The 26073-nt window shown below is 35.5% G+C and overlaps 2 protein-coding genes and 1 long non-coding RNA gene across 3 annotated transcripts; all 3 read right to left on the reverse strand.

Annotated features, from left to right (window-relative positions):
- Positions 1-11208: 11208 nt before the first annotated feature.
- LOC110690156 lies at positions 11209-12940 on the reverse strand. The gene is made up of 3 exons (XM_021866985.1): positions 12661-12940; positions 12440-12603; positions 11209-11601 (listed from the first exon to the last, which is right to left on the reverse strand). Exons 1-3 carry the CDS (start codon positions 12938-12940, stop codon positions 11209-11211), a joined length of 837 nt encoding a protein of 278 aa, XP_021722677.1.
- A 1046-nt stretch (positions 12941-13986) lies between these two features.
- On the reverse strand, positions 13987-14430 carry LOC110690113. The gene is made up of 2 exons (XR_002505011.1): positions 14285-14430; positions 13987-14146 (listed from the first exon to the last, which is right to left on the reverse strand). It is a non-coding gene; the product is annotated as an uncharacterized LOC110690113 (long non-coding RNA).
- Positions 14431-15680: 1250 nt separating this feature from the next.
- Positions 15681-20367, reverse strand: LOC110690111. The gene is made up of 2 exons (XM_021866937.1): positions 20172-20367; positions 15681-16983 (listed from the first exon to the last, which is right to left on the reverse strand). The coding sequence occupies exon 2, from the start codon at positions 16847-16849 to the stop codon at positions 15863-15865; it is 987 nt and encodes a 328-aa protein (XP_021722629.1). The 5' UTR covers positions 16850-16983; positions 20172-20367; the 3' UTR covers positions 15681-15862.
- Between the last annotated feature and the right edge of the window lie 5706 nt (positions 20368-26073).

Below are 26073 nucleotides of genomic sequence, written 5' to 3' on the forward strand. Positions count from 1 at the left end.
CTTGCACGTTGAATAAAGTTTGAGTCAAATAATTAACAATGAATATCCCCAAATTCCTTTTCCACAGTACTTGGTCGAGGAGAGAAGGGCGATTAATCAAGGACAACCTCTTTATTCAAGTTTCACTTTTTGATAAACCGATTCGTCAAAAGAGAAAGGCTAAAAAGATAATGGCAACTCAAGAGGAAGTCAATGAGCTTAGGAACCAACTGGTTACCATGACTGAAACACTGAAACTCCTCACATTGAAGGTCAATGACCCTGTGAAGCAACAACAAATGAACCTCATGCAAGAAAGTTTGAGGAAGCTATCTAGTGACTATAAATTTCAGGGCATGAGTTCACAAGGGGTCTCGCTGGACAAGGAACTTCTTCCGCATAAGTTCAACGCCACTGACATCCCTAAATTCAAGGCAACAGATTACCCTTACTTCTATCTAAGAGCTTTCGAAACTATAATGAACATTAAGGGTATCTATAAGAAGGTTTTCCCCTCTCTGTTCTCACTATCTCTTGAAACCGTTGCCAACAATGGTTCTTCTCCCTTGACAAAGAGAAAACCTCTACCTGGTAATCGATAGTAAACGCTTTCGTTGATAGGTACAAGTGCAATATTCAAGTTAAAACCGATCATAGACAACTTGAGATGCTAAGACAAAAAGAGAATGAAGGCTTTACTTCTTTCTTTAATAAATGGAGGGAAACTTCCGCTAAGATGATTGAGGTGCCCACTGAAAAAGAATCCGTGAGGATGTTTATCAAGAATCTCCAAGAGAAGTATTCGAAGCATTTAAAATATCAACACAATCTGGATACTTTCAAGGCCGTTTATGACATCGGAATTGAAATTGAAGATGACCTCGCAAAGAAAAAAGCTACTAACTATAGTAACCAAAGAGGCTGGAAAGGAAAGAAGAACGACAATCCTTCTTCTTCCGAAAATGCCCACTCTAGTAACAATGTTAGTACCTTTGATCTCAGTGAAGTTTTAGCCATGGATAACCAAGGATCTAAGAAGCAACTAAGGAAAGACTTCATTCCCATTGGGATGAGCTACGATACTGCCTTCGATCGACTCCATGCCAAAGGACTCATTACTCCCATTGGACCTATTCAAGATCCCACACCTGAAAAGAGATTGCCTAGTTGGAATCCAGACGAACACTGCAAGTACCATCAAGGTAGGGGTCATGCTACTGAGAGCTGTTGGAAGCTAAAGGAGGCTATCCAACATTTGATTGATAATAACAAGCTTCCCATGCCACCAGTTAACAAGAAGAGCGAGTGATGATAAAGGAAACAACACAAGACAAAAGGCGAGATTCAACGACAAGATTTCGTGACCTCTTTTTTCTATTTCTTTTTTATTTTACCCTTTCCCAATAAGTCTAGCATAGGAACCCTTTTTATTCTCCCTAGATTTATTTTGTAGGATCATTATATATTTTCTTTTAATAAAATGAGCATTTATTTCCTTATATATGATCATTTCATTACATTGCATTAAAAAAAATCCATGTTGAACTAAGCGCAAGGTATACCAATGATTTGAGGCACCCCTTGTAGCCACATCATATCACCTTTCACCCTTCAAATATGCAATCCTTTTTTGATAAAACACTTTGAGCCTCGTCTAACGATAGACCTTTCATTTTTCAACCCATATCTACCTAACCTTGAGATGGGATGGTGTGCAACTTATGCAATGTTCAAAAAATCTTGAGTGATTTCAAAAGATTAAAATAAGCAAAAAAAATATAATAAAAGTGTACAAAAGGGCAAGTGTTCCAATGTCTTTTATATGAATATGTCTTTGATAAGAATACGTCTCAGATTGCGTCTCTTATCGAGTGCTGGGTACCATGCCTGAGAAACATGAATGCCAAGTGAGTGATAGACCGCATGATCGGGATTGCCCACACTTATAAAAATATAAAATGCAAAAACAAAAAAAAGAGAGCTAAAAAAAGAGTTAATAGCCTCAAGCATAAAAGCATAAAGATTCAAAAGCGAGGTTGCACACCTTGGGGGCTTATCTAGGGTCTTGAGCCTTTTATCCCCTCCTTCTTCAAACCTTTAGCCTAACCACGTTACAACCCTTAAAAGACCTTTTTGAGGTATACACACTTGTGCGAGGTTCGGCTAGAGCTACGTTCGGCCTGATTCCTAACGGATACGTAGGCAACCTCACATCGAGGTGCGGCCGTAATAAACATGCATTCATATTCACATTCACACACTTACACCATGATCATATAAAGGGATTTCCTATGCTCATCCCTTTTCATTTAGAGCTAGACTTGGGGGCTTGATCCTTATATCATTAGCTTACCTAGCCTAAGAGTCACCACCATTTGACTCTTTTCACAAAAAATATCTTTCCACACACTTAGCTCTTGCGACCTAACTTTAGTGTCACTTTCACACACTGCACAGATACATGACCAAATATACTTTTCCTTAGGAACCCTTTGTCATGAAATCGTAACGCTGGAGCATGCTTCGTCAAAATCGCTCATAATCATCATCGCATCACAAAGTATGAAGTGCTTAGCCTCCGTGCCTAAGTTACCCAAATACTTTCATCATTGAGTCAACCATTTAGATAGCCTAGGATGGGTTAATCCTTGCACCTTGAGAGATAATATCAAACAACATTTGACTAAGCTCATTCAATATGCATCTTCAAAACTTCGCTTCTTTCTTTTCGCGTCTTTCTTTTTTGGGAGAAAGTCAGTACCCTCTACAAAAATGACGGAAATTTTTTTGCTTTTTGCATTTTTGAGTCATATTGAGTCAACACTATGCACACACGGGTCATGAGTTACACGTGTCATTTCACTTCGAGTCGAGTCAACCTCAAGTCAATCACAGCGAGTCAAGTTTATACCTTGAGTCGTGTCAAGTCAATGAGTCAAGCGACATTAAAACTTAGGTTAACCCTAAGGTAATTAAAAATATTGGCAAAGTTCTATAGTAAAAAAAAAATACAGGTGTTGCAGAATAGGGAAGACCCTACTCCAGCGCCAGATGAAAACATCTAGCATCTGGAAATAGTTTTAGCTCCTGGCGCTAGATCATAGCGTCTGGCGACAGAGCCGATTCCTGGCGCCAGAGATATTTCAGCAGCGACAGAGCTCGAAGCCTCTCAGAACAGCAATTTCGGGTTCCTTAGTACGCCAGTTATCCCCTATAAGCAATTTAACATGATTGAGTAGTCGATTTGATTACAACCACCAAAAAAGTGATCGACCTGATGAAAGATCGTCTCACTTAGCTAAAAGCGCCTAAGAATTGGCTCATCATGGAGACACCGACATACTGGTTTTAGCGGAAGCAAAGTTCAAGCGAGCTTTAGAGATCGACAAGCGTTGGTCTTCGGAAATTTTTCTTCGGAATATTATCGCAACAACTGAGGATGACTTCAAGTAAAGTTATTTTCGGTAGCGTTCGCTAAGATTGTGGAAGTTGTCACCAAAGATTTAAGAAGATAGCACGAGATGGGCGGTCTTCGACAACGTTCTCTAAGATTGTGGAAGTTTTCACCCAAGATTTGAGAAGATAGCACGAGATGGGCGGTCTTCGACGGCATTCCCTAGATTGTGGAAAGTTGTCACAAACAACTGAAGGTAATTTCAAGCGAAGTTGTCTTCGACCATGTTCCTTAGACGTGGAGGATGGTCATAAAGCGGACGGGGATTGTTTCAAGAGAAACAATCTTCGATAGTATTCCCTTGAACGTGGAGTATTATCAATGCGGATGAGGATTGTTTCAAGAGAAACAATCTTCGATAGTATTCCCTTGGACGTGGAGTATTATCAATGCGGATGAGGATTGTTTCAAGCGAAGCAATCTTTGATGGTATTCCCTTGGACGTGGAGTATTATCGACGCGGGGGAGGATCGTTTCAAGCGAAGCAGTCTTCTATATTGGAAGCAGTTACAAGCGTAGCGGTTTTCAAGCGGGATGGCATTCTCTAGCTTGCAGGAGGTCATCAAAACAACAGCAATGCGGCAGCAAATCGGTTACCTTCAGAGACGTGTGCTCGACGGTGCAAGATACGCGTTTCTTAGCTCTTTTATCTGTTTAAATAACACTAGTTTGCAGGTATCGGCGTTACAAGAGTGACTTAGGATCGCAGAACGTTCTGAATCATTCTCCGTCTCTATCGATACTTTGACTTTTGTTTTCGAAACTTGCGTTTCTCCAAACTCAGTCAAAGTGGGGGCTTCTGTAAACACCGATTTGCGTCTCCCCAAAACCAAACCCAGTGATGAGTACCTTTCACGTCGAATCATAATCGAATGAAGTGAAAGTGTGGAAAGTCTAGTGTTGCGGATAGTTTTAATTTCTCTTCTCTCTTTTTTGAAAATTTATTTTAAGAAAACAGCCAATCCAGTTTGGTTGGTCCATGATATGGGTCCAATAGTAGTGTAGTTGTATGGGGCTTGACAAGAGATTTCCAACGATATATTATAAGCCCAATTTCGATGAATATTGAGAAAGTTATGGCCAATTTACTAAACAGGGCCCGTTTTGAGCCTTATATGCGGCCCAATGATTTAGGGGAGGGCCTAATATATATTTATCATTCCTAATGAAATTAAGAATGGTTTTAGTCTTCTAGATTCTTCTCATTCCTAATTCAATTAGCATTGATAAATTAACTTTTGTTGACTCTTTAGAGTTTTAATTAAAATCAAAGAGCATTTTTTAGGGAAATACGATTTTATCCTCCTGTACGGCAATTTTTATCTGATTTTAAGAAAACGCGTGCTCATTCCTCTTTACTTAGAGCTAGACTTGGGGGCTAGATCCTTATATTATTAGCCTACCCAGCCTAAGAGTCACCATCATTTGACTCTTTTCAATATATCTTTCCACACACTTAGCCTTTGTGGCCTAACTTTAGTATCACTTTCACACACTGCACAAATACATGACCAAATATACTTTCCCTTAGCAACCCTTTGTCATGAAATCTTAACACAACGCTGAAGCATGCCTTGTCATGTCAAAATCGATCATCAATCATCATTGCATTACAAAGTATGAAGTACTTAGCCTCCGCGCCTAAGTTACCTAAATACTTTCATTATCGAGTCAACTAGGATAGTCTAAGATTTTACAATCCTTGTACTATGAGAGACAACGTTAACGGATTACGCTCATTCAACATGCACCTTCAAAAATTCGCTTCTTTCTTTTTTCGCGTCTTTCTTTTTCAGGAGAAAGTCGGTACGTACCCTCCACAAAAATGACGGAAAATTTTTTCTTTTTGCATTTTCAAGTCGCACGATCACAATACAATGCACACACGGGTCATAAGTCACACGTTTCAATTCACCTTGGGTCAACCTCAAGTCAATCAGTCACGTTGAGTCAACCTCAAGTCAGTCAGTCACGTTGGGTCAACCTCAAGTCAGTCAATCACCTTAGGTCAATCCTAAGAAAAAACATCAAGCCTTAGGTGAACCCTAAGAAAAGCACCATCAAAGTCTTTTGGCAATCTTTTGATTTTTACACGATACCACCATTCAGCAAAGCTCCTGTTTGCAGCCAACCGAACAATTGCAACAAACATTCAAGTATCAAATCTCTTTGTTCAGAGATGCATGGGCATATTATATTCAAAGCTCTTTATTTAGAGACGCGTGGACATACATATCATCAAAACTCTTTTGCTCAGAGACGCATAGGCATATTATTCAAAAGCTCTTTGTTCATAGACGCGTGGACATATCATCAAAGCTATTTTGCTTAGAGACGCGTGGGCATATCATTCAGAAGCTCTTTGTTCAGAGACGCGTGGACATATTTAAAAGAAGCTCTTTGTTCAGAGACGCGTGAACATATCCAAAAAATCTCTATTGTTCATAGACAAGTGAACAACAAAACAGCAAGATGGCGCTCCCTAGCTTGTGGAAGGTTGTCACAACGACAAAAGCAGCAACAAATCGGTTACCTTTGGAGACTTATGCTCGACAGTTCAAGATACGTGTTTCTTAACTCTTTTATCTGTTTTAACTAACGCTAGTTTGCAGGTATAAGCGTTACAAGAATAATTTAGGATCGCAGAATGTTCTGAATCATTCTCCTTCCTTATCGATACTTTGACTATTGCTTTCGAAACTTGCGTTTCTCCAAACTCAGTTAAAGTGGGGGCTTCTATAGACACCCAAATATGTCTCCCCAAAACCAAACCCAATGATGAATACCATTCATGTCATTTGATTATTGAACAAAGCGAAAATGTGAAAAGTATAGTGATGAGGATGTTTTTATTAAAATATCTCTTCTTTCTGTTTTTGAAAATATTTCATTTCTTACCTTATTAACTAAAAACGTTCTTTCTAGTTTAGTTTGGTCCATAATAAGGGACCAATAATAGTGTAGTTGGATAGGTCTTGAAATGACCTTTCCAACGATATATTATAAGCCCAATTCCGATGAATAATAAGGAGGTTATGGCCAAAATACTAAACTGGACCCGGTTTGGTTTTTATATGCGGCCCAGTGATCTAGAGGAGGACCTATTATTAATTATCATTCCTAAGCTATTAGGATTGATTATAGTCTTCTAGAATATTCTAGAAGGTTCACTTATATCTTAATGGAGTTAGGATTGATAATTAAGTTTTAACGAGTTTGAAATTGAATAAAACTACTCCTTTTAAGAATTCTTGTTTTGTACGAAATGGAATATATTCAGATTTTATTTTCATGCCTCATAATCTTTATCCAAATCTAATATGGTTGTATAGATCTTAAAATTTTCTTTCCAATGATATATTATATTATTAAATCCAAGCTATAACGAAAAAGATATGAATTAGATATGAAACTCTATCCAAAACTGACACTCTTCCACTATTTAGGCCATATCTTTTTATCTACAAAATATTTTTATATGATTCTAATTGGTTTGAAAAGTAGACTTCAAGAGCTTTCCAACAACATATTTTATGACTTATTTGGAAACCTGGATCAAAAGATATGGTAAAAAAAAATTTGAAAAACTGTATTGCAGCGCCGGAAGCCAAGCCTAGCGTCTAAATTTTGGTGCCACGCGCGTGTTTAACGCTACGATTGTGTTTTATTCTTTTCGAAACTCTGATTCGTTTTCAATTCTCCTAAAACCTCCGTTTTCAATTCTCATCTATTCTTCTCATCAAATCTCTTATTCTCTCTATTATTAACTCTCATCAAGAATCTCTTGATTACTCTCTCTCTATCTCTCTCTCTTTTCTAAACTAACCTTTTGCATACAAAATTCCGCATTCACAAGATACCTAGCCAAGTTCGAAGTTGCCTTCACCCTAGACGTGAAAGGTTTGATATTTCTGAGGGTTTGGTCCCAAATCTAGTCTAAATTTTCTTAATTCTTTATTTCAATTATTTAATTTAATTGTTTGATTATTATTTTCCTTGAAGTTACTAACGTGTGTATTTTGTTATTAGAAAGAGGTACGAGGCATTTAAGTAAGTTCTTTAATTGTTTAATTGATATTTTGATATAGAAATCATGTTTAGGGTAAGTTCTAATATCAAGTATGATTAAAAGGATGCTTCCTAGTATCATGTCTAGGGTAAAGAATAATTTTCTTAAATCAATTATGATTCTTGTGATGTTTCTTATTTTCTTTCCTAATATCATGTTAGTATCATGTTAGGGCTATATATTTGATCTTTAATGTTTAGCGACATGCTAGGGTTTGTTATTAATCTTGTTAGTATCATGCCTAGGATCTTGCTATTATTATGCTTTAACATGATTGTGGTTATGATTATGCTGCTTGATATATATTATTTTTATTACTTGATCACACCTTTTATGCATGTTTAAAGGGAATTTGTACTTGTAATCACGTTTAATAAGATAATTAATAATCTTGTTTAGGGTTAATTTGATTATAATTCAAGTGATCGCCAATAATAGTTTTATTTGTCCATTAATATTCAACAAACATAGATAAACAGGTTTAGGGTTAACCTATTGATTGCATGTTAGTCAGAAAGCGCATATGAATACGATAAGAATAAAGTAGAGGCGTATTATTAGGGAAGGTTCAATCTCTTTTAGGTTGGATTTTTACATTCATCACCGAATTACCAGTCATGGTTCCAGACCTATTGGAGTTAACGATCTTCTAGATTGTAAAGGGGTGTAACCTTCACCTCGTGAACGGTTTACAAGTTCCTAAAACTTGTTGGCGACTCTTTTGCTCTAGCTTCCTTCCCTTTGGACGCCACGATGCTTAAGTGTATGATCACAGTGGGGTTCAAGCTAGGGGTAATGCTTGAAATATTTCCTACAACCATCCAAGGTGAGTCTATGAGACCTGTTTAACAACCTATAGGAAAAATATAAGTTACCAACCCATTCCTCCCTTTTTCAATTCCAAAAGAGCTCAAAAATTCAAGGGTGAGATCTTCATAAGTGTTATGAACCATGTTGAATAACTTAGTCATACCAAGTTTTGAAAATAAGAGCTTATAATCATCATTAATTCCTATCTTAGCAAGAAAAGCATGATCAATAAAACGGGTAGGAATTACCTTTCGATGCATAAGCTCCAAAAATCTAACCTTTTGGTTTGGAAATTTCCGTACAAACTTGATATGTGGGAATTCTATCAAAATCTTGAGGTGCAAGGTCGGGTCTTGAGTTGCAATCCTACTCCTCTTCCTTATAGCCATTGTTGAACACTAAAGCTTTCTCTTTCTAGAAAAATAAGGGTACGGTGAAAAATTGGTAGAAAAGGGTAAAAAGGATGAAAAGGATGATGGAAAGGAAGTAGATGATGGATAAAGATGTGGAATTCGAGATGAATAGTGGTGGTTATTGATGAAAAGATTTGGTGTTAGGGTTTGTGAATTGGGGATTTTTAGAGAGAGAGAGTGATTGGAAGTGGAGTATGAGAAAAAGAAAAAAAATAATAGGAGAAGAAGAAGAAGGGGGTCGACGGTTTAGGGATTATTTATTTTATTTTATTTTATTTTTCGGTGTCTAATGCGGATCACGCTTGGTAGGGCAAGCCTGTCCGGGCTGATCGGGCGGTAAGGGTTCGATTTTTTTTTTGGCTACTTGAGTGGCGCGCCAGCTGGGGCTGACTTGCCCGGGCGGTGGGGGTCGGCCTCCTTCTTCTCTTTCTCTCCTTCCTTTTTATTTTTGTTTTTCTTCGAGGCTTCTCGCGCCTGGTAGGGCAGCCTTGCCCTAGCAGCAGAGAGTCACAATTCCCCCTCTCTATTTTTTTTCTTGCCGCTTCTCGCACCCGGTAGGGCGGCTTTGCCCGGGCTTCCAAGGCGGAGAAAGCTTATTTGTTTTAGCCGATTTCCTTCACTCTTCACCTAAATAATATTATTAATGATGAGTATTTCAAGATAAATCACTTAATAACATTCTCCTAAAAAAAAAAAAACTAAAGAAACGAAAATAAAAAACAAAAAATGAGATAAAATAAAATAAAATAAAGACGGGTTTCCTCCTGTTAGCGCTTGTTTATATGGTCATAATCTCGACCACCTTTTTGCTCAAAATTTGTTTGCCGGATTTGAGAGCGTCATGTCTACTCTCTAATCGATTGGGTCACCACCTCGGTAGTGTTTTAATCTCTGGGCATTCACCTTAAAAGTACCACCATTTTTGTTCCATAATTCAATAGTATCATAGGGGTAGACTTTACAAACCTTGAATGGGCCCGACCACCTAGAACGAAGCTTACCCGAGAATAGCTTCAATATTTAATTGACTAAAAGGACTTGATCTCCTTCCTTGAAATCTCTTCTCATGAGACCTTTGTCATTCCACCTTTTTGTTCTTTCCTTGTACAACTTTGAACTCTCATAAACTTCGTGGCAAAGCTCATCTAGCTCATTTAATTGTAACAATATCTTTTCACCCGCTGCTTGAGCATCGAAATTTAAACTCTTTATGGCCCAAAATGCTCGGTGCTCTAGCTCGACGAGTAAGTGACATGCCTTTCATAAACCAATCTATATGGAGTGGTACCAATCGAGGTTTTAAATGCTGTTTGGTAAGCCCATAGCATCATCGATCTTAACTGACCCATCCTTCCTTGTCTTAGCAACTATTTTATCCAATATAGATTTTATTTCTCAATTGGACACCTCAACTTGGCCACTGGTCTGCGGGTGATAACCAATGCCAATCCTATGTTGCACTCCATACTTCTTCAACATTGCTTCAAATCAATGCTCCAAGAAATATGTTCCCCTGTCACTAATTAACATACCCAATAAACCAAAACGAGGGAAAATAACTTTCTTAAATAATTTACTTACCACACGAGCATTATTGGTTGGATTAGCAATTTCTTCAACCAACTTTGAGACATATTCAACATCTACTAGAATATATCTATTTCCATAGGAAGAGGGGAACGATCCCATGAAATCTATCCCGCACACGTCGAATAACTCGACCTCGAGTACGTTATTGGGTGGCATCTCGTGCTTCTTTGAAATAGTACCGGTCCGTTGACAACGATCACATGCCTTAACATATGAATAAACATCATTGAATAAAGTTGGCTAATAGAAACCACATTGTAAAATCTTCATGGCCGTTTTCGTAGGACCTGTATGTCCACCACATGGTAAGTCATGGCAATGAGAAATAATTTAATTTACCTCACCTTCCGAAACATCTTCTAATCATTGCGTCAGGAACATAATTTGTATAAGAATGGATCCTCCCAAAAATGTCTCTTTGCCTCGTAAAAGAATTTCTTCTTTTGTTGAGATGAGTAACCATGAGGCAATGTACCTGTGGACAAGAAATTGCCTAAGTCAGCATACCAAAGTGATTCAATTTTAGAAAGTTCTAATAAATGTTCGTCAGGGAAAGAATCATCAATGGGGAGGTCATCCCCATCCCCCTTATCAAGGAGGATACGAGAAAGATGGTCTACGACGACATTCTCGTTCCCTTTCGTGTCTCTTATCTCGATGTCATAATCTTGCAATTGAAGGACCCATCAAATCAAACACGGCTTGGCATGGATTTTAGTCATAAAATATTTCAATGCAACGTGATCTGTGTGAATTATCACCTTCGAACCAACAAGATAGGAGTGAAACTTGTCTATTGCATAAATTACTGCTACCATCTCTTTGTCAGTTGTGGCATAATTCATTTGAGCGGAATCAAGAGTTTTACTACAGTAATAAATAGCATGAACTTTTTAATCCTTTCGTTTCCCCAAGACGCCCCCTACCGCATAGTCACTAGCATCACACATAATCTCTAATGGTAGGGTCCAATCCAGGGGTTGCAAAACAAGAGCAGAGATCAAAGCTTCCTTCAACCTATTAAAAGCTTCAAGACAAGCATCAGTAAATAAAAATGGGGTATCCTTGGCCAAAAGCTCAGTTAGAGGTCGAGCGATTTCTAAAATATCCTTAATAAATCGTCTATAAAATCCTGCATGACCAAGAAAACTCCTAACTCCTTTTACAGAATTAGGAGGGGGTAGTCGCTCAATTACCTCTATTTTTGCTTTATCGACCTCAATACCCTTATGTGATACCACTTGGCCTAGAATAAGTTCTTGTTGTACCATAAAATGAAATTTTTCCTAGTTCAAAATTAAATTGACTTCCTTACATCTATAGAGCACCTTTTCCAAATTTTCAAGACATAAATTAAAAGATTTTCCATAGACAGAAAATTCATCCATAAAGACTTCCATTGAATTTTCAATAAGACTTGAAAAATTGCCATCATACAAAGTTGGAACGTGGCTGGAGCATTACATAATCCAAATGACATTCTTTGATAGGCAATGGTGTCAAAGGGGCATGTGAAAGTAGTCTTTTCCTAATCACATGGACGAATGGAAATTTGAAAGAAATCAGAATATCCTCCAAGTAGCAGAAAAAGGAATGCTTAGCCAAACGTTCAAGCATCTGATCAATAAAGGGGAGGGGAAAAAGGTCCTTTCGGGTGGCCTTATTCAACCTCCTATAATCAACGCACATTCGCCAACCTGTAACAATTCTAGTAGCGATTGGCTCACCCTTGTCATTCTTGACAATGGTCATACCCCCTTTCTTTGGAACTACTTGTACAGGGCTAACCTACTTACTATCTGAGATAGGGTAAATTATTCCTGCAACAAGAAATTTAAGAACCTCTTTTTTAACTACTTCCATCATATTTGGATTAAGTCGTCTTTGAGGTTCTATGCAGGAGTTATGATCGTCCTCAAGAATTATCTTATGCATACAAAATGAGGGATTAATACTCTTAATATCATTAATGGTGTACCCAATAACACTATTATATTTTCTCCAAACAGTGAGCAGTTGCTTTAATTTCGTGTCATTAAGCTCAGCGTTAACAATAACAGGATATGTATTATTAAGACTAAGATATGCATATTTAAGAGTAGAGGGAAGGGGTTTCAACTCTACCTCGGGAGGCGTAGTACTCTCCCCAACACTCGATGCACTAAGGACTTCCTTCACAAGAGCGGCGGTTGGATTGGCTTTTCCTTCTTCAAGTTGCCGTGTGTACTCTCTTATTTCCCAATCTTTCTCATTGGCACTCCCCACCAACACCGTTTTAAGTGCATCATCTGTTTTAGTCAAGCAAAGTTGCTCACGTTCTAAGTCATCAAGGACATCCAATTAACAAATAGTCTCTCCCATGGAAGGAGTTCCCATAGCATTCAAGAGTGAATATTCCATTTTCTCGTCGCCCACCTCAAAATTGATTTTATCATTCTTCACATCAATGATTGCACCTGTAGTTGCTAAGAATGGTCTACCAAGAATAATGGGGACATGTGCATCCTCTTCCATCTCCATCACAACAAAGTCACATGGGATAAAGAATTTTCCCACACAAAGAGGAACATCTTCAAGTATACCCAAGGGAAATTTAACTGACCTATTTGCAAGTTGTAGGGACATGTGCGTAGGCTTTAGTTAACCTATTTAAAGTTTCTTGCAAATAGAGAGCGGCATGAGACTCACGCTTGCACCAAGACCACATAGTGCCTTGTTAATCTGTAAATCCCCAAGCTTCACTTGAATGGAGTAGCTACCTGGATTGCCTAGTTTCTTAGGGAGTGTATTTTGCAAAATTGCACTACACTCTGCATTCAATGCAACTGTAGCAATCTCCGCTAACTTCTTTTTATTAGAGAGCATATCCTTTAAAACACTACTAGAAAAAGGGTCTTTAACGACGAATATTTTCGTCGTTATATGGCCTTTGAACTGTCGTTAAAACATTTAATGACGAAATATTTTCGTCGTTTGTTCGTTGTAACAGGCTCCGTCGTTATTGGTTTTAACAACGATGTTCATCGTTTCTTGTTAATGACAACTGACAACTTATTACTTCGTCGTTAATCATTAACGACACACAAAGTAACTATAGTTATTATCTAATCTTTCATTGACAAAATTTTAGACAATAACGACCAATTATTTCCTCGTAAAATAGTTTTTGAATGGTTATATAAAATTAGAATTTGAATCTATAACGACCAAATCTTTCGTTATTAACTACAAATGCAAATAACAAGAGGCATTTCTATTCTATCGTAATTTGAAAAGGTAACTACATACATTATCCAATCAAATTAATTAGCACAAAAAAAATCAAATCAAATTAATGACATTAAAAAAACATAGCTAATGACAAATTTATCTATCACACAAGGTTTGACCTTAAAAATTGATGAAACCAATAATCACTTACACTTAGTCGTGAGAGTTAAGCCTTTTGCTTAGATTTGAAACACAATAGGTTTACTAATTATAAAATGTTGTCCTTAAGCCTAAAAAACATAAAAATGTCTTATTATTGACAATAAGTAGCAGCCACTTATTATTGCTGTTGCATCATAAAATCCTTGAATGCTTTTAATTCAGCTTCAAATGCACACATTCGTCCCTTGAGCTCGTCATTCTCTACTAGTACCGTGTCCACGCGATTAATTAGATCTTGATTTTTTTTTTTTTTTTTTTTTTTTTTTTTTTTGCGGTTGTCAACTCAGTTTGAAGTTCCACTCTACTAGGTTGTGGTCCTGTTATTTCTTTAAGTGTTATACCTCCTCCAAAACACACAACCCGATCACGAGACTTTGACTTAAAAACCTTCTGTGCAACCTACATGTTTTTCATATAACCCATTTAAATCACTTTAATTTTTGCACATCTTAACATTACATATAAAAAATTATGAAATCTATGTAGGGAGTACATTACATTCTTCTAATGGAATATATGAAAAAAATATATATATACCTATGCATTAGAAAGTGATGGTTCATTTTCTATTGTTTTTCGAATTTCATCCTACAACATAAATAACATAATCATCATGTCAAATTAAAATAAATACAAAAAAATAAAATCAAATTTAGAACTAAATCAAGCATTCAATTCAATGAACATACATATTTTTGTTTCGTCTCTGCATTTGGAAGGTTGGTGCCTTTCTTATGAGTCGCATGGAACACATCAACTAAAATTAGTTTATTTCCCTTATTTGCTCCCTTCCATAACACAATAATTATTCACTTATAGTCAAATTATTGTAAATCACATACAATACTTTAAGACATGAAAGCAAAATTTTTATTATTATCAACATACCAATTCATCCCAAATGACTTGTTTAGTAGGCTTGCTCCCTGTTCGATGCATTAGCTCTTTAGGATAATGAGCTCTATTCTCAGAGTTCCTATTGCTTCTTTTCAATAGATTATTAACAATATGTATCATTATATCATATAAAAATAATAGCAAAAAATTCTAGTTTTGTGGATTTTCCTGAAAATCGTCGTCTAAATAAACCTCTTTGATTAGCCACTTCCAATCATTCTCTTCAACTCCGTTTGGGTGCTTACCTTTGTATGCAGCTGCTAAGGTAATTTTCTTCTTCGTGACATTATACCTTAATAAATCAGACCTCCAATTTGTCCATAGCTCTCTCATATGGTTAAGAACATGCTCCTTGTAAGCGTCAATGCTTTCATCAGTAAAGACATCCTAACATAAGATTGATTATTAATTAATGTTGGAACATAAGATATAATTAATTCTAACACTACCAGATATAATCTCAATACAAAAAAAGATAAAACATAATTAGGAACCGTCCGTTTAATATCACAACCACCTCAATAAGCCAGTATTAAGTTTTCAGTTCCTAATCAAATTAGGAATTGTCCTTAAACTAAGGGAAAGACTAGTAAACAAATTTCGGACCACTAATAATAATTTTGGCAGAATACATGTCTGCTAACCTGTAAAAGACTAGTATGAAGTGCAGCTCTATCATCTCCATTACAATTTGAGCTAACAGTTTCATGACTTTAGGATTAGGACAATTGACAAAATAATGAGAGTATACGCAAAAGCTTCAGAATACATCTTAAATTATGCATTTTATGAAATGGAATTGAAGTAGTATATTTGATATACTCCACTTCTTTTTATAAATAATAGTATATGAATCAATAGCTTAGCAACTAGACTAAATATTTACTGAAGAAAAGGTTGGACCTCATCACAATTCTTCAAAATATAAATGTGAGCTTCATCAAGCTCACTCTTCTCTAGATCTCTAATAGTATCAGCTCCTAAAGCTCGACCAGGATGACTAAAAATAGGTAGAGCATCAACATTACCTTGGACATTTTCATAATTTCGATCAAGACGATTAAATCTTGTCTCTACATTATGCATATACCTTGAACAAAGATTCATACACTCCTCCACTAAATAACCTTCTGCGATAGAAGCCTTTGGATGGGCCCTATTCCGTATGTAAGACTCCAGCTTATACATATATTGCTCAATACGATACATCTATCGAAACTAAACCGGCCCTCCAATCTTTGCTTCATTAGCTAATTGTATAGGTAAATGCATCATCACATCAAAGAAGGAGGGAGGAAAAACCTTCTCTAATTTACAGAGAGTGATAGGAATTTGAGTCTCTAGTTGCTCTAATTCATCAACCTTAAGTGTAAAAGCACATAATAATGTAAAATACATGGACAACTCAATTACTGCTTCACGTACCAATGGTGTGAGAAGATCACTTATTGCTAAAGGAAGCAAATGCTCGAGTATTACATGACAGTCATGACTCTTTAATCCCGAAATTTCCAATTCCTTTGAATTCACACAATAAGAAATATTTGATGAAAAACCATCAGGAACTTTTAGCTCTTTCAAAAAATTGCAAAAATGTTTTTTTTTTTTTTCAGATGGGGAAAAAGTATATGGAGCCGGAGGAATTTTCCATTTTTCCCCTTCTTTTAATGGGTGCAACGTAGACCTCAACCCCATATCTTCCAAGTCAAGACATGATTTCAAATTGTCTTTGGTCTTCCCTATGTTATTCATAATTGTCCCAAGAATACTATCACATATGTTCTTCTCAATATTCATCACATCTAAATTATGTCGTAATAGATGTGTCCTCCGATATGGAAGCTCAAAGAAAATACTTTTTTTATTCCAATTGTCCCCCCTAAGGTCATGAGATATTTTTGTCTTCACGCTAGGATCATTAGACAAAATAATGTTCTCCAAGTCCTCAAGTTGATAAAGAACATCGTCAATTGAATATGGTTCTGGAGGTTGACTATGATCAACTTTTCCATCGAATGAATCTTTATCCTTTTTCCATATATGATTCTTTGGCAAATAGCATCGATGGCCCATATAGCATTCTTTACCCCCGTAAAATAGCCTCTCTGATCGAGTACCTTTTAAACAACAAGGACAAGCCAAATACCCTTTAGTACTCCATCCTAAAAGCATTGCGTATGCTGGAAAATCATTAATAGTCCACATCAAACATGCACGGAGCTGGAAATGATGTTGTGATGCTGCATCATAAGTCTCAACACCAATTTCCCAAAGCTTTTTCAGCTCCTCAATAAGAGGCTGCAAATACACGTCAATTGCATCACCAGGACCTTTGGGACCTAGAATTAGCATTGAAAGAGTCATATTATGCTGCTTCATACAAAGCTCAAGCGGCAAATTATAAGGAATTAGGATCACTTGCCATATAATATATGGTTTTTTAAAATTTGTGAAGGGTTGAAAACCATCACTAGCAAGCCCAAGTCTAACATTACGAGGGTCAGATGCAAAAGTAGGGTACACTATGTCAAATGATTCCCAACCAGATCCATCAACAGAGTGTCTCATTGTAAAATCAGTTTTCTTCTTACCATGATGACGTCTCATAAGAGATGCGGTCTTTGAGTACATAAATAATCGTTGTAGCCTTGGTTTTAGTGGGAAGTATCTTAGTGTCTTTTGAGGTATTCTTTTACCATTTCCTTTACACTTAACTTCCCCACTATGCTTATTGCTTTTCCAACTTGATGCACCACATATATTACACACATCTAGCTTCTCATTCTCCTTCCAATATAAAATGCAATCATTAACACATGCATCAATCTTCTGATATGATAGGCCAAGGTATTTCATTACCTTCTTAGACTCATAATAAGAATCCGGAAAATTTGATCCCTTGGGAAGAAGTTCATTTTTCAAGAATTCTAGAAGCATAGTAAATGACTCATTACTCCAACGACCAAGAGTTTTTATATGAAGAAGTTTTAAGAGGGAAGACATTCTAGAAGTCTTGCAACCTTCACATACTAAATCTCGGGAATCTTTCATTAATTTATAAAATCTTTTAGAATCAGCGTTTGGCTCCTCAACGTCATTGACATCGACATTGTTGTACTTGGGAAATAAATCCCTTAAAATATCATGCACTTCATCACAGTTTTCTTTTCTACTACATCATTTCTAGTTGACACGAGCTCTGGCTCATTTAACCCCTCACCATGATGGTACCAAAAGGTGTACCTTTTTAATATTCCATAAACTAGTAGATGTTCTCTAACTTTCTCACGATCACCGGATTCTCCATTAATACATTTATAACAAGGACAACGAATTGTATGGGTTTTGACATTTTGAAAAGCATAGTCTAAGAAATTGTCAACTCCCTCCCCATATGATGGGTCGTTAACATAATCCTCAATTGCCATCCAATCCTTACTAGGAGCCATTTTCACGAAGTAAATAAAATTATAGAATAAAAACCAAAAAAAATCTGCAAAGGAAACCGCAAACAATCTAAAAGGCATGAATTTAGTATATATTATCAAATTCTTGTCTTACATTTTCAGATTATGGGTTTCAGTTGTTGTTATCCTTTTACGCAATCAAAATATCATAGTGTAATTGAAAAAACATATATATCAAATTTTTCAAGAAATTAAGAAAGAAATATTATTGTTACTTTAATGGAAGTGCATGGAGTAGCCTTTAAATAATCAAATCTAAAGTAAGTGCCCAACCATTATCTTGTTTAATAAAAGGTTAAGGTTAACTTTTCCTTTTAATTATTCCTAATTTATATATTATTGTAGTCTCCCAATACACTCTAGCACACATGATGATGTAACTTACATCATCTTACATACACACCAAAAATAGGCTAACAAAAATCCACACCATTAAAACTAATATCAGACCAATAACCCACGAAAATATAATGATAAAAACAAAATTTATATGCTATTTATATCATTAGAACAATTTTGGATGTCATAATTTCAGATCAGATGTGTATGTCGAGATTGATATATATATATATGTATATATATATATGTATATGTGTGTGTGTGTGTGTGTGTCAAAATATCATAGTGTAATTGAAAAAACATATGTATCCAATTTTTCAAGAAATCAAGAAAGAAATATTATTGTTACTTTAATGGAAGTGCATGGAGCAGCCTTTAAATAATCAAATCTAAAGTAAGTGCCCAGCCATTATCTTGTTTAATAAAAGGTTAAGGTTCACTTTTCCTTTTAATTATTCCTAATTTATATATTATTGTAGTCTCCCAATATACTCTAGCACACATGATGATGTAACTAACATCATCTTACATACTCACCAAAAATAGGCTGGAGGGGAAGGCTCTCGTGAGAATTTTTCTTATGTGAGAACACTCTTTATGTTCTAAATTTTTACTCGTATGTTCTAAATTTTAAATCTGATGTTCTAAACTTTTCCTTAGGTGTTCTAAATTAAATCAATTGTTCAAATTTAGTACTCACATGTTCTAAACAATAAATTAGTTAAGTTTGATGTTATAAATTTTAAATAACTTGTTCCAAAATTTTAACTTATATGTTCTAAATTTTAAAGCGTAAGTTCTAAGATTTTCGATTATATGTTCCAAATTTTAAAGCGTATGTTCTATTTTTTTACACGTATTTTCTAAATTATTTACTCACATTTTCTATATTCTATATCAATTTGTTCTAAATTTTATTTACATGTTCATAATCTTAAATCATATGTTTAAAATTTCATAAATCAAATTTTATAAATTTGTAATCACTTGTTCTAATTCTTTAATCATATGTTCTAAACATATTACTCACACAAATGTTCTAAATTATTACTCATATGTTCAGAATTTTAATTTGAGTCGCATGTTCTAAATTTTTACTCACATGTTCTAAATTTTAAATCAGTTCTCATATAAGTATGATTTCTCACATATGGACCTATTCTCACCAGATCCCTCCCCTATATATATACATACATATATATATATATATATATATATATATATATATATATATATATATATATATATATATATATCATAAATTTTCTCAAATTAATTCACATAAACCACCAATTATCTATAGCAACTTATATATGCTAATTTACACAGCTAATATTTCAGCCAACAAATTATATAATTAAAAGTATTGGAAAAAATTTACATTCTGTATGCGTAGATAACAAAGTGTAAGAGACAAATTAAAGGAAATAATTTAGAGATACATGCAAATAGTTAAACAAATTAGAAAATAAAGAATCAGATTGTGAACTCAAGGATCGGATTCAATAAAACATCAAACTTGAATAATTTGACTAAAAGTCAAATGAAACTACAATAGAAAAGGGGGAAATTGATGAACCATATTGAAATCGGGCCTAAAATTAAAATCAAACAAAGGGAAAACTTCAGATTTTAACAAAATAACAAGTCCTTCAATATATTAAATTGAAACTAAAACTTAAACTGCAATTTTGTAATTCAAAAGAGATATAATAACATACCGAATATTGAATATATCCTTGTTGGCTTCTAAGTTTGAGAAAGAATAGACCTTGATCAGCAAGATTTAGGAATACAGCTTCCGATTATCCGCGAATTGGGAATTTTAGAGTGAATAGGTTTTGATTGGGAAAACAAGGGTTTCTTTTAGGAGTTCAATGCAGCAGGAGGTAAGAGTGAAAAATAGAAATTTTAGCCGTTCTAAATTTTAATCCCGCCGCGTCATATATTATTAACGACGATTTGTTTTTTTTTTTTTTTTTGTATTTTTTTCTCTTTCTAGATTATTAAAGACAGATATTTAACATTATTTTTTCATTGTGCAGATAATAGTCTAACACTCACGAGAAACATTTTTAGTCCTATTTATAAGTGTGCTTTTAACAATGAAATTTTTATGTCCTCGTTATTGAGTCGTTGTTAATTACTATAATTCTAGTAGTGAAAATTTTGCATAAGTTGGCATCTCGGATATTGCATCTAAGAATGAAATGTTGATGTGAAGCTTTTTCAGAATATCAAGAAATTTTCCATACTTTTTCTCTAACTTAGCTTGAGCTAACCTTAGTGGGAAAGGAACTTATGGAACATATGGAACAAGTGGTGGGGGAGTTGATGCCTTTTGCTCTTCCTCAATCGCACTACCATTGACCACCTTCTCATATGTGACTACTTTTTCAACAAAATCCTTTGATGGCTCCTTCATGGGAGGATCTTCCAACTGCTTTCTACTCCACAAAGTCACAACATTCACAAGCCCCTTTGGTGGTTGCTCTTTTTAACCCAAAAAGGCGCCAAGAGTCTTTAAAGATTGGCCAACTTAATGAGCAAGTTGACTTATTTGATTTTCCATGACCTTTTTCCGAGCTTGTAGTTATTGGATGTTGTTGTTCGTTGTTGTAACGAAGTTCTCCATCATCAACTCAAGGTTGAATTTTTGTCGAGGTGGTTGCACAGGTTGTTTGACTAGAGGTGGTTGCATAGGTTGTTGGACTTGAGGTGGTCTTGCTTGGAAACCAGGTGGTGCACTATAATTGTGTTTTGAGGTGGTGGTGGATGTGGATTATGTTGAGATTGGGTATTCTTGTAAGAGAAATTTGGATGAATTTTCCAACCTTCATTATATGTGTTTGAATGAGGATCATATGGCTTTTTGGGATTCAAAGTTTAGAATGCATTGGCTTTCTCGATCAACATCTCATGTGAATTTTGTGGACAATCAGGTGCAATATGACCTTGTACATTACACATTTTACATGTTTCAGCACATGAGCAAGAAGATGCCGCTTAGAACTTATCAAACTTGCTTGTCAATGCATGCATAGAACTAGTCTAGTTAAAAGAGTTAGAGCATTAAATTCAAATTTTCCTCCCTTTTTCACACTATTTTGGCCCCCAAGATGATAATTATCATTGGCCGCCATCTTCTCAATTAACTCCTTTGCCTCAGTTGGGTTCTTAGTCAAGAGAGAGCCCCTATATGTAGCATCAATATAAATGGTGAGGACATTGTCTTTGCAATCGCTTGAACCTCCTCCATGCTTCATATAAGGACTCATCATCTGACTTCCCGAAAGTAGATAGCTCGTTTCTCAACCTTGTAGTCTTTTCCTGTCCCAAGAACAAGCCTAGAAAAGCTTTAACCAGCTTGTCCCATGTGTAAAAAGAGCCAGTATCATCATCCCTAAACCATTCTTTCGCCCTATCCTGTAATGAGAAAGGAAAAAGGCAAAGTCTAATATCATCATCTATAACACCATTTAGCTTCATAGCATCGCACTTCTCTAAAAAAACTATAAATGTGACTGATTGGGCAATAATGAGGTGTGCCTACAAACAAATCATTAGAGATGAATTGAAGGAATTATGGTTTCAATTCAATATTCTGAGCAGTAAATGGTGGTCTAACAATGATGGTGAGGAGTTCAGTTGTGGTATCAGGTATGCAATACTCCAAAAGAGGCTTTGTTTCTTGATCGACCATGTTTCTAGGGTTTTGATTTCTCCTTGTTCTTCTACTTCCTTGTCTCTTGGCAGTTGCTTCAATTTCACAATCATGTGGAATGAAATTGTCTGACCCTGAATGTCGAGTTTGCATGCAACAAAGAACTATAAGCAAAGAAATAAAAAATACAAGAGACAATAGCCGAAGCAACAGCTAAAGCTTAGTAAAAATGAATCACAAATAACTAATATAAAAGCTTTAGTCCTCGGCAACGGCACCAAAATTTGATAGGCGTGTCGCATACCTAATTAAAATAAACCTAACTACACCACTACTATGTATACAGGCAAGCAAGGGTCGGATCCAAGAGACTATGGTTCAACTAATTAAATAGACTCAAGTAATTACTAAGCAAGTAACCAAATAAAATAAGTGAGAATCTTTATCTAAAGAACTAATTAAAATGATTAAATCTAAACAATATGACAAATCAATGCTTAAAACATCCAAAATCAAGCATTACGACGAATACAATGGTCTCTCCTTAGTTATCAGCTTCTCTAATGACACTCAAGCCTACTTCCGTGGAATCATGTAAATTAAAGACTTTGAGCTCATTACTCTAACTTCCTAATCATTCATTCAACTACTTCCGTGATGAACTTCAAACCCTTGATTGATTTATTCATATCCGTCAAACCTAAGTTCCGTTGCGATTAAAACAATGGATTAATAACAATACCAATTATCCCTTATCTAGTATTGGCATAAGCATAATCAATTAAGAATATCAATTACAATTATTATTAGAGAATTTAAAGAATTAAATCATGCATCAATCATATTCGGGTTTCGCTAGATCTTGGTATAAGAAAACTACTCACACATCTTAACGAAAGGAAAAACAATATTCAATGAAGAAAACATGATTAATAAACAAATAAGAGTAAAAAAAAAAGTAAAGATGAATACCAATTACTGAAATGAAGAAAAGTACCAATTGCTGATGAACAAAGATCGAAACTTGAAAGTGTAAATTAATCTAGATCTAGAGAGAATATTAAGATTCTAATGAAGGTTTAAAAGATGGAAAAAAATAACTAAGTAAGATCTGGTCGGGCTTTACAAAGGGTATTTATATCCTTTATTTAAGAAATCCCGAAAATGATCGTGAGGTTGTGCCCGGGCGTCAAGGGAATCTCCGCCCGGTCAGGCGCGAGAAGCAACTCCAACTTGCGCTTCTTCACGTAGCCTTTCTTGTGCAGTACCTTGTCTTCCCGGGCTGCTAGGGAAATGGTGCCCAGTCTTGGCGGATAGAGTTAAACTCTCCGCACGATTCTTTTATCTTCTCTTTCCTTCGCCCTGGCTGCTAGGGCAATGTTGCCCTCCAGGGCGGACACGGGAAAAATGCTTTTCCATATTAATAAGCTCTCGTGGCCATCCAAAACAGGTCCAAATCATCCAAAAATCTTCATATGCCTACAAAATTAATTAAATCGACCAAACCACACTAGAGAAGAGAATATTTATGATACATAGCTCAGTGGTGCTCAAAAACTATACAAAAATAGCTATAAAATGAGGGTTAAATAAGGTATAGAATGTGTACATCACAAGTCTTGCATAAACAGTAGATATCAGAATTTATTTTTCTGTGAGTTTTATGCATGAAGAAATCGAAGTGTGCTTAATTGTGTAAGTTTACCAAGTCCATAACTTTGTCATATTTGTTTCAAGTTTCATGCGTAGCTTGCCTCTCATATATTAGAGTCTATATTTTGTAATTGGTTGGGTTCTTGGGTGTGTGTGTGTGTATTCATCTTAGCATACAATAGTGTAAGTTTCTAGTTTGAATCTGAGTGAGTAGTACTCAGAGAGTATGATAGATTTTAAGTCAGAGACTTAGATTGGGTAGGATAGGGTCCTACTATGTAGCAAGTTCATTCCAGAACTTGTGAGTATAGGTCAGATTTTAATAGGTTTGTAACTTGAGAAGTTTTCCCTATTATAGTGCATTGGATTGATTTGGAAATCCCTTAAAAGGGTCAAGGTTTTATTTCCATTTGGCCCTTGAAGATTTCCTCGTAAAATATTGTGTGCATTGAAAGTTCCTTAACATTTTGTTTTGCATTCCGCAAAAAGTAGTCAATAGGAACTCACATACAAACCCCCTCCTCTTGTAGTGTTTGTCTCAACTAACATTTGGTATCAGAGCAAGGTTCTCACGTGTAAGCAGATAACTTTGCTGAGTAAGTTCTTGAGGAGAGATGAATTACAAAGAGAAACTCGAAAAAGGATATTCAACCCAACGCCCACCCATGTCAATAGTAAGTTTTATACCTACTGGAAGAACAAGATGGAAATATTCATTAAGGCTGAAAATTACAAGGTTTGGCGTGTTATTGAATCTTGTGATTTTGAGGTAAACGCAACCAACGATAAAATGAGGTAGTTCCTAAACTTATTTCTTATTTTGATAAAGAAGATTATAAGAAACTTTAGTTAAATGCTTTAGCTATCAAATATATGCACTATGGTCTTGGACCCCATGAACATAACCGAATCATGGGATGCAAAACTGCTAAACGGATTTGGGATCTAATGGAAGTTACTCATGAAGGTACAAATGAGGTAAAACGTTCCAAAATTTATTTATTAATATCTAGATATGAGAGGTTTGAAATGCAATCTAAGGAAACCATAGAGGGAATGTTTACTTGGTTCAATGATATAATTAATGAACTGAGTTCCTTTGGCAGGCATATCCCTATAGATATACAGGCTAGAAAGATCTTGAGGAGTCTACCACAATATTAACGATGGAGGTCCAAGGTTACTGTAACGTAGGAATCCAAGGACTTTACAAAGTTCAACATGGAATAGTTGGCAGGTTCCTCGATCACTCATGAACTTCATTTGAGTTCCAATGCAGAGAGTTCCAAGAACAAGAGCCTCGCTCTTAAGGCACAAGACTCAGATGAATCAGAAGTTGATAAGGAAGACATTGTTATGCTAGTAATAAGGTTTAAGAAGATGATGAACAACAGGAATTTTGATAGGAACAAAAAGGATGTAAGTTCCAAAGACACTACCTGTTTCAAGTGTGGCTCCAAAGATCACTTCATATGGGACTGACCTTTAAAGGAGAATGATAAAGGTAAGGTCAATGGTAAAGAATAATCCAAGGAGACCAAAGTCTACAAGCCTTACTTTACAAAAGAGAATGTAAAGAAAGCTATGATGGCTGCATATGGGGAGACTCGGATTCAGATGAAGAAGAAGGTCAACTTTCAGAATAAATGGCACATCTGTGTATTATGGCTAATACAGATGAAAAGGCCAAATTACAAGAATATGAAGATGAGGTATGGTTTTCTCCTAATGAATTGAGACATTTTTCTAAAGAAAATTTGATACATACTATTTTAGATATTTAGGAAGATTTAAAGGAACTCCACAAAGGTAAAGCACAAAGTGTCAAGGAACTTGAAACTTACAGAGAACACAATGAATGGATGGACAATATGAAATTTGATATTCAAAATAGGTTCTTTAGTCTTTTTTATGATAATATAAAGTTGAAATAAAATCTTAAAAGACTAAAATATGACAATAATCTTTTGAATGTGGAACTGTCTTTATTTAAAATTGTAGAAGTAGTTCCTAACTCTGAAGTTCCTCTCCGCAATTAGTATCCAAACTCTGAAAAGTTAAAAATCTGATCTAGAAGAATTAAAAGTGGATAAAGCAAATATTGAGGGGGAACTTGAAAGAGTTAGGAAAGGTAAACGACCCATTGAATATAATGTGCCTGACTGGATTGTTGATGCCCAAACCAAGAGAATTGAAGGGTTAGGATGAAAGATGAAATTCCAGAAAGAAAAGAAGTATGTTAACTGCCTAGTAGTATTGTCTGTTATTTATGTGGTAAAACTAGACATAAGCAAGCTAATAAATGT

The sequence above is a fragment of the Chenopodium quinoa genome, unplaced genomic scaffold (assembly GCF_001683475.1).
Source record: "Chenopodium quinoa cultivar QQ74 unplaced genomic scaffold, ASM168347v1, whole genome shotgun sequence".
Lineage (NCBI taxonomy): Eukaryota > Viridiplantae > Streptophyta > Magnoliopsida > Caryophyllales > Amaranthaceae > Chenopodium > Chenopodium quinoa.

Excerpts from the sequence above, each read along its gene's own strand:
- LOC110690111 (XM_021866937.1), bottom strand. The coding sequence starts at position 16,849 with ATGTGGACTATTAATGATTTTCCAGCATACGCAATGCTTTTAGGATGG.
- LOC110690156 (XM_021866985.1), bottom strand. The coding sequence starts at position 12,940 with ATGTCCCTACAACTTGCAAATAGGTCAGTTAAATTTCCCTTGGGTATA. Across the intron at positions 12,604-12,660 it reads TTCCATGGGAGAGACTATTT|ATGATGCACTTAAAACGGTG; the intron begins GTTAATTGGATG and ends TGACTAAAACAG. Across the intron at positions 11,602-12,439 it reads AGAGTACTACGCCTCCCGAG|GAAAAATTTCATTTTATGGT; the intron begins GTAGAGTTGAAA and ends ATTTTGAACTAG.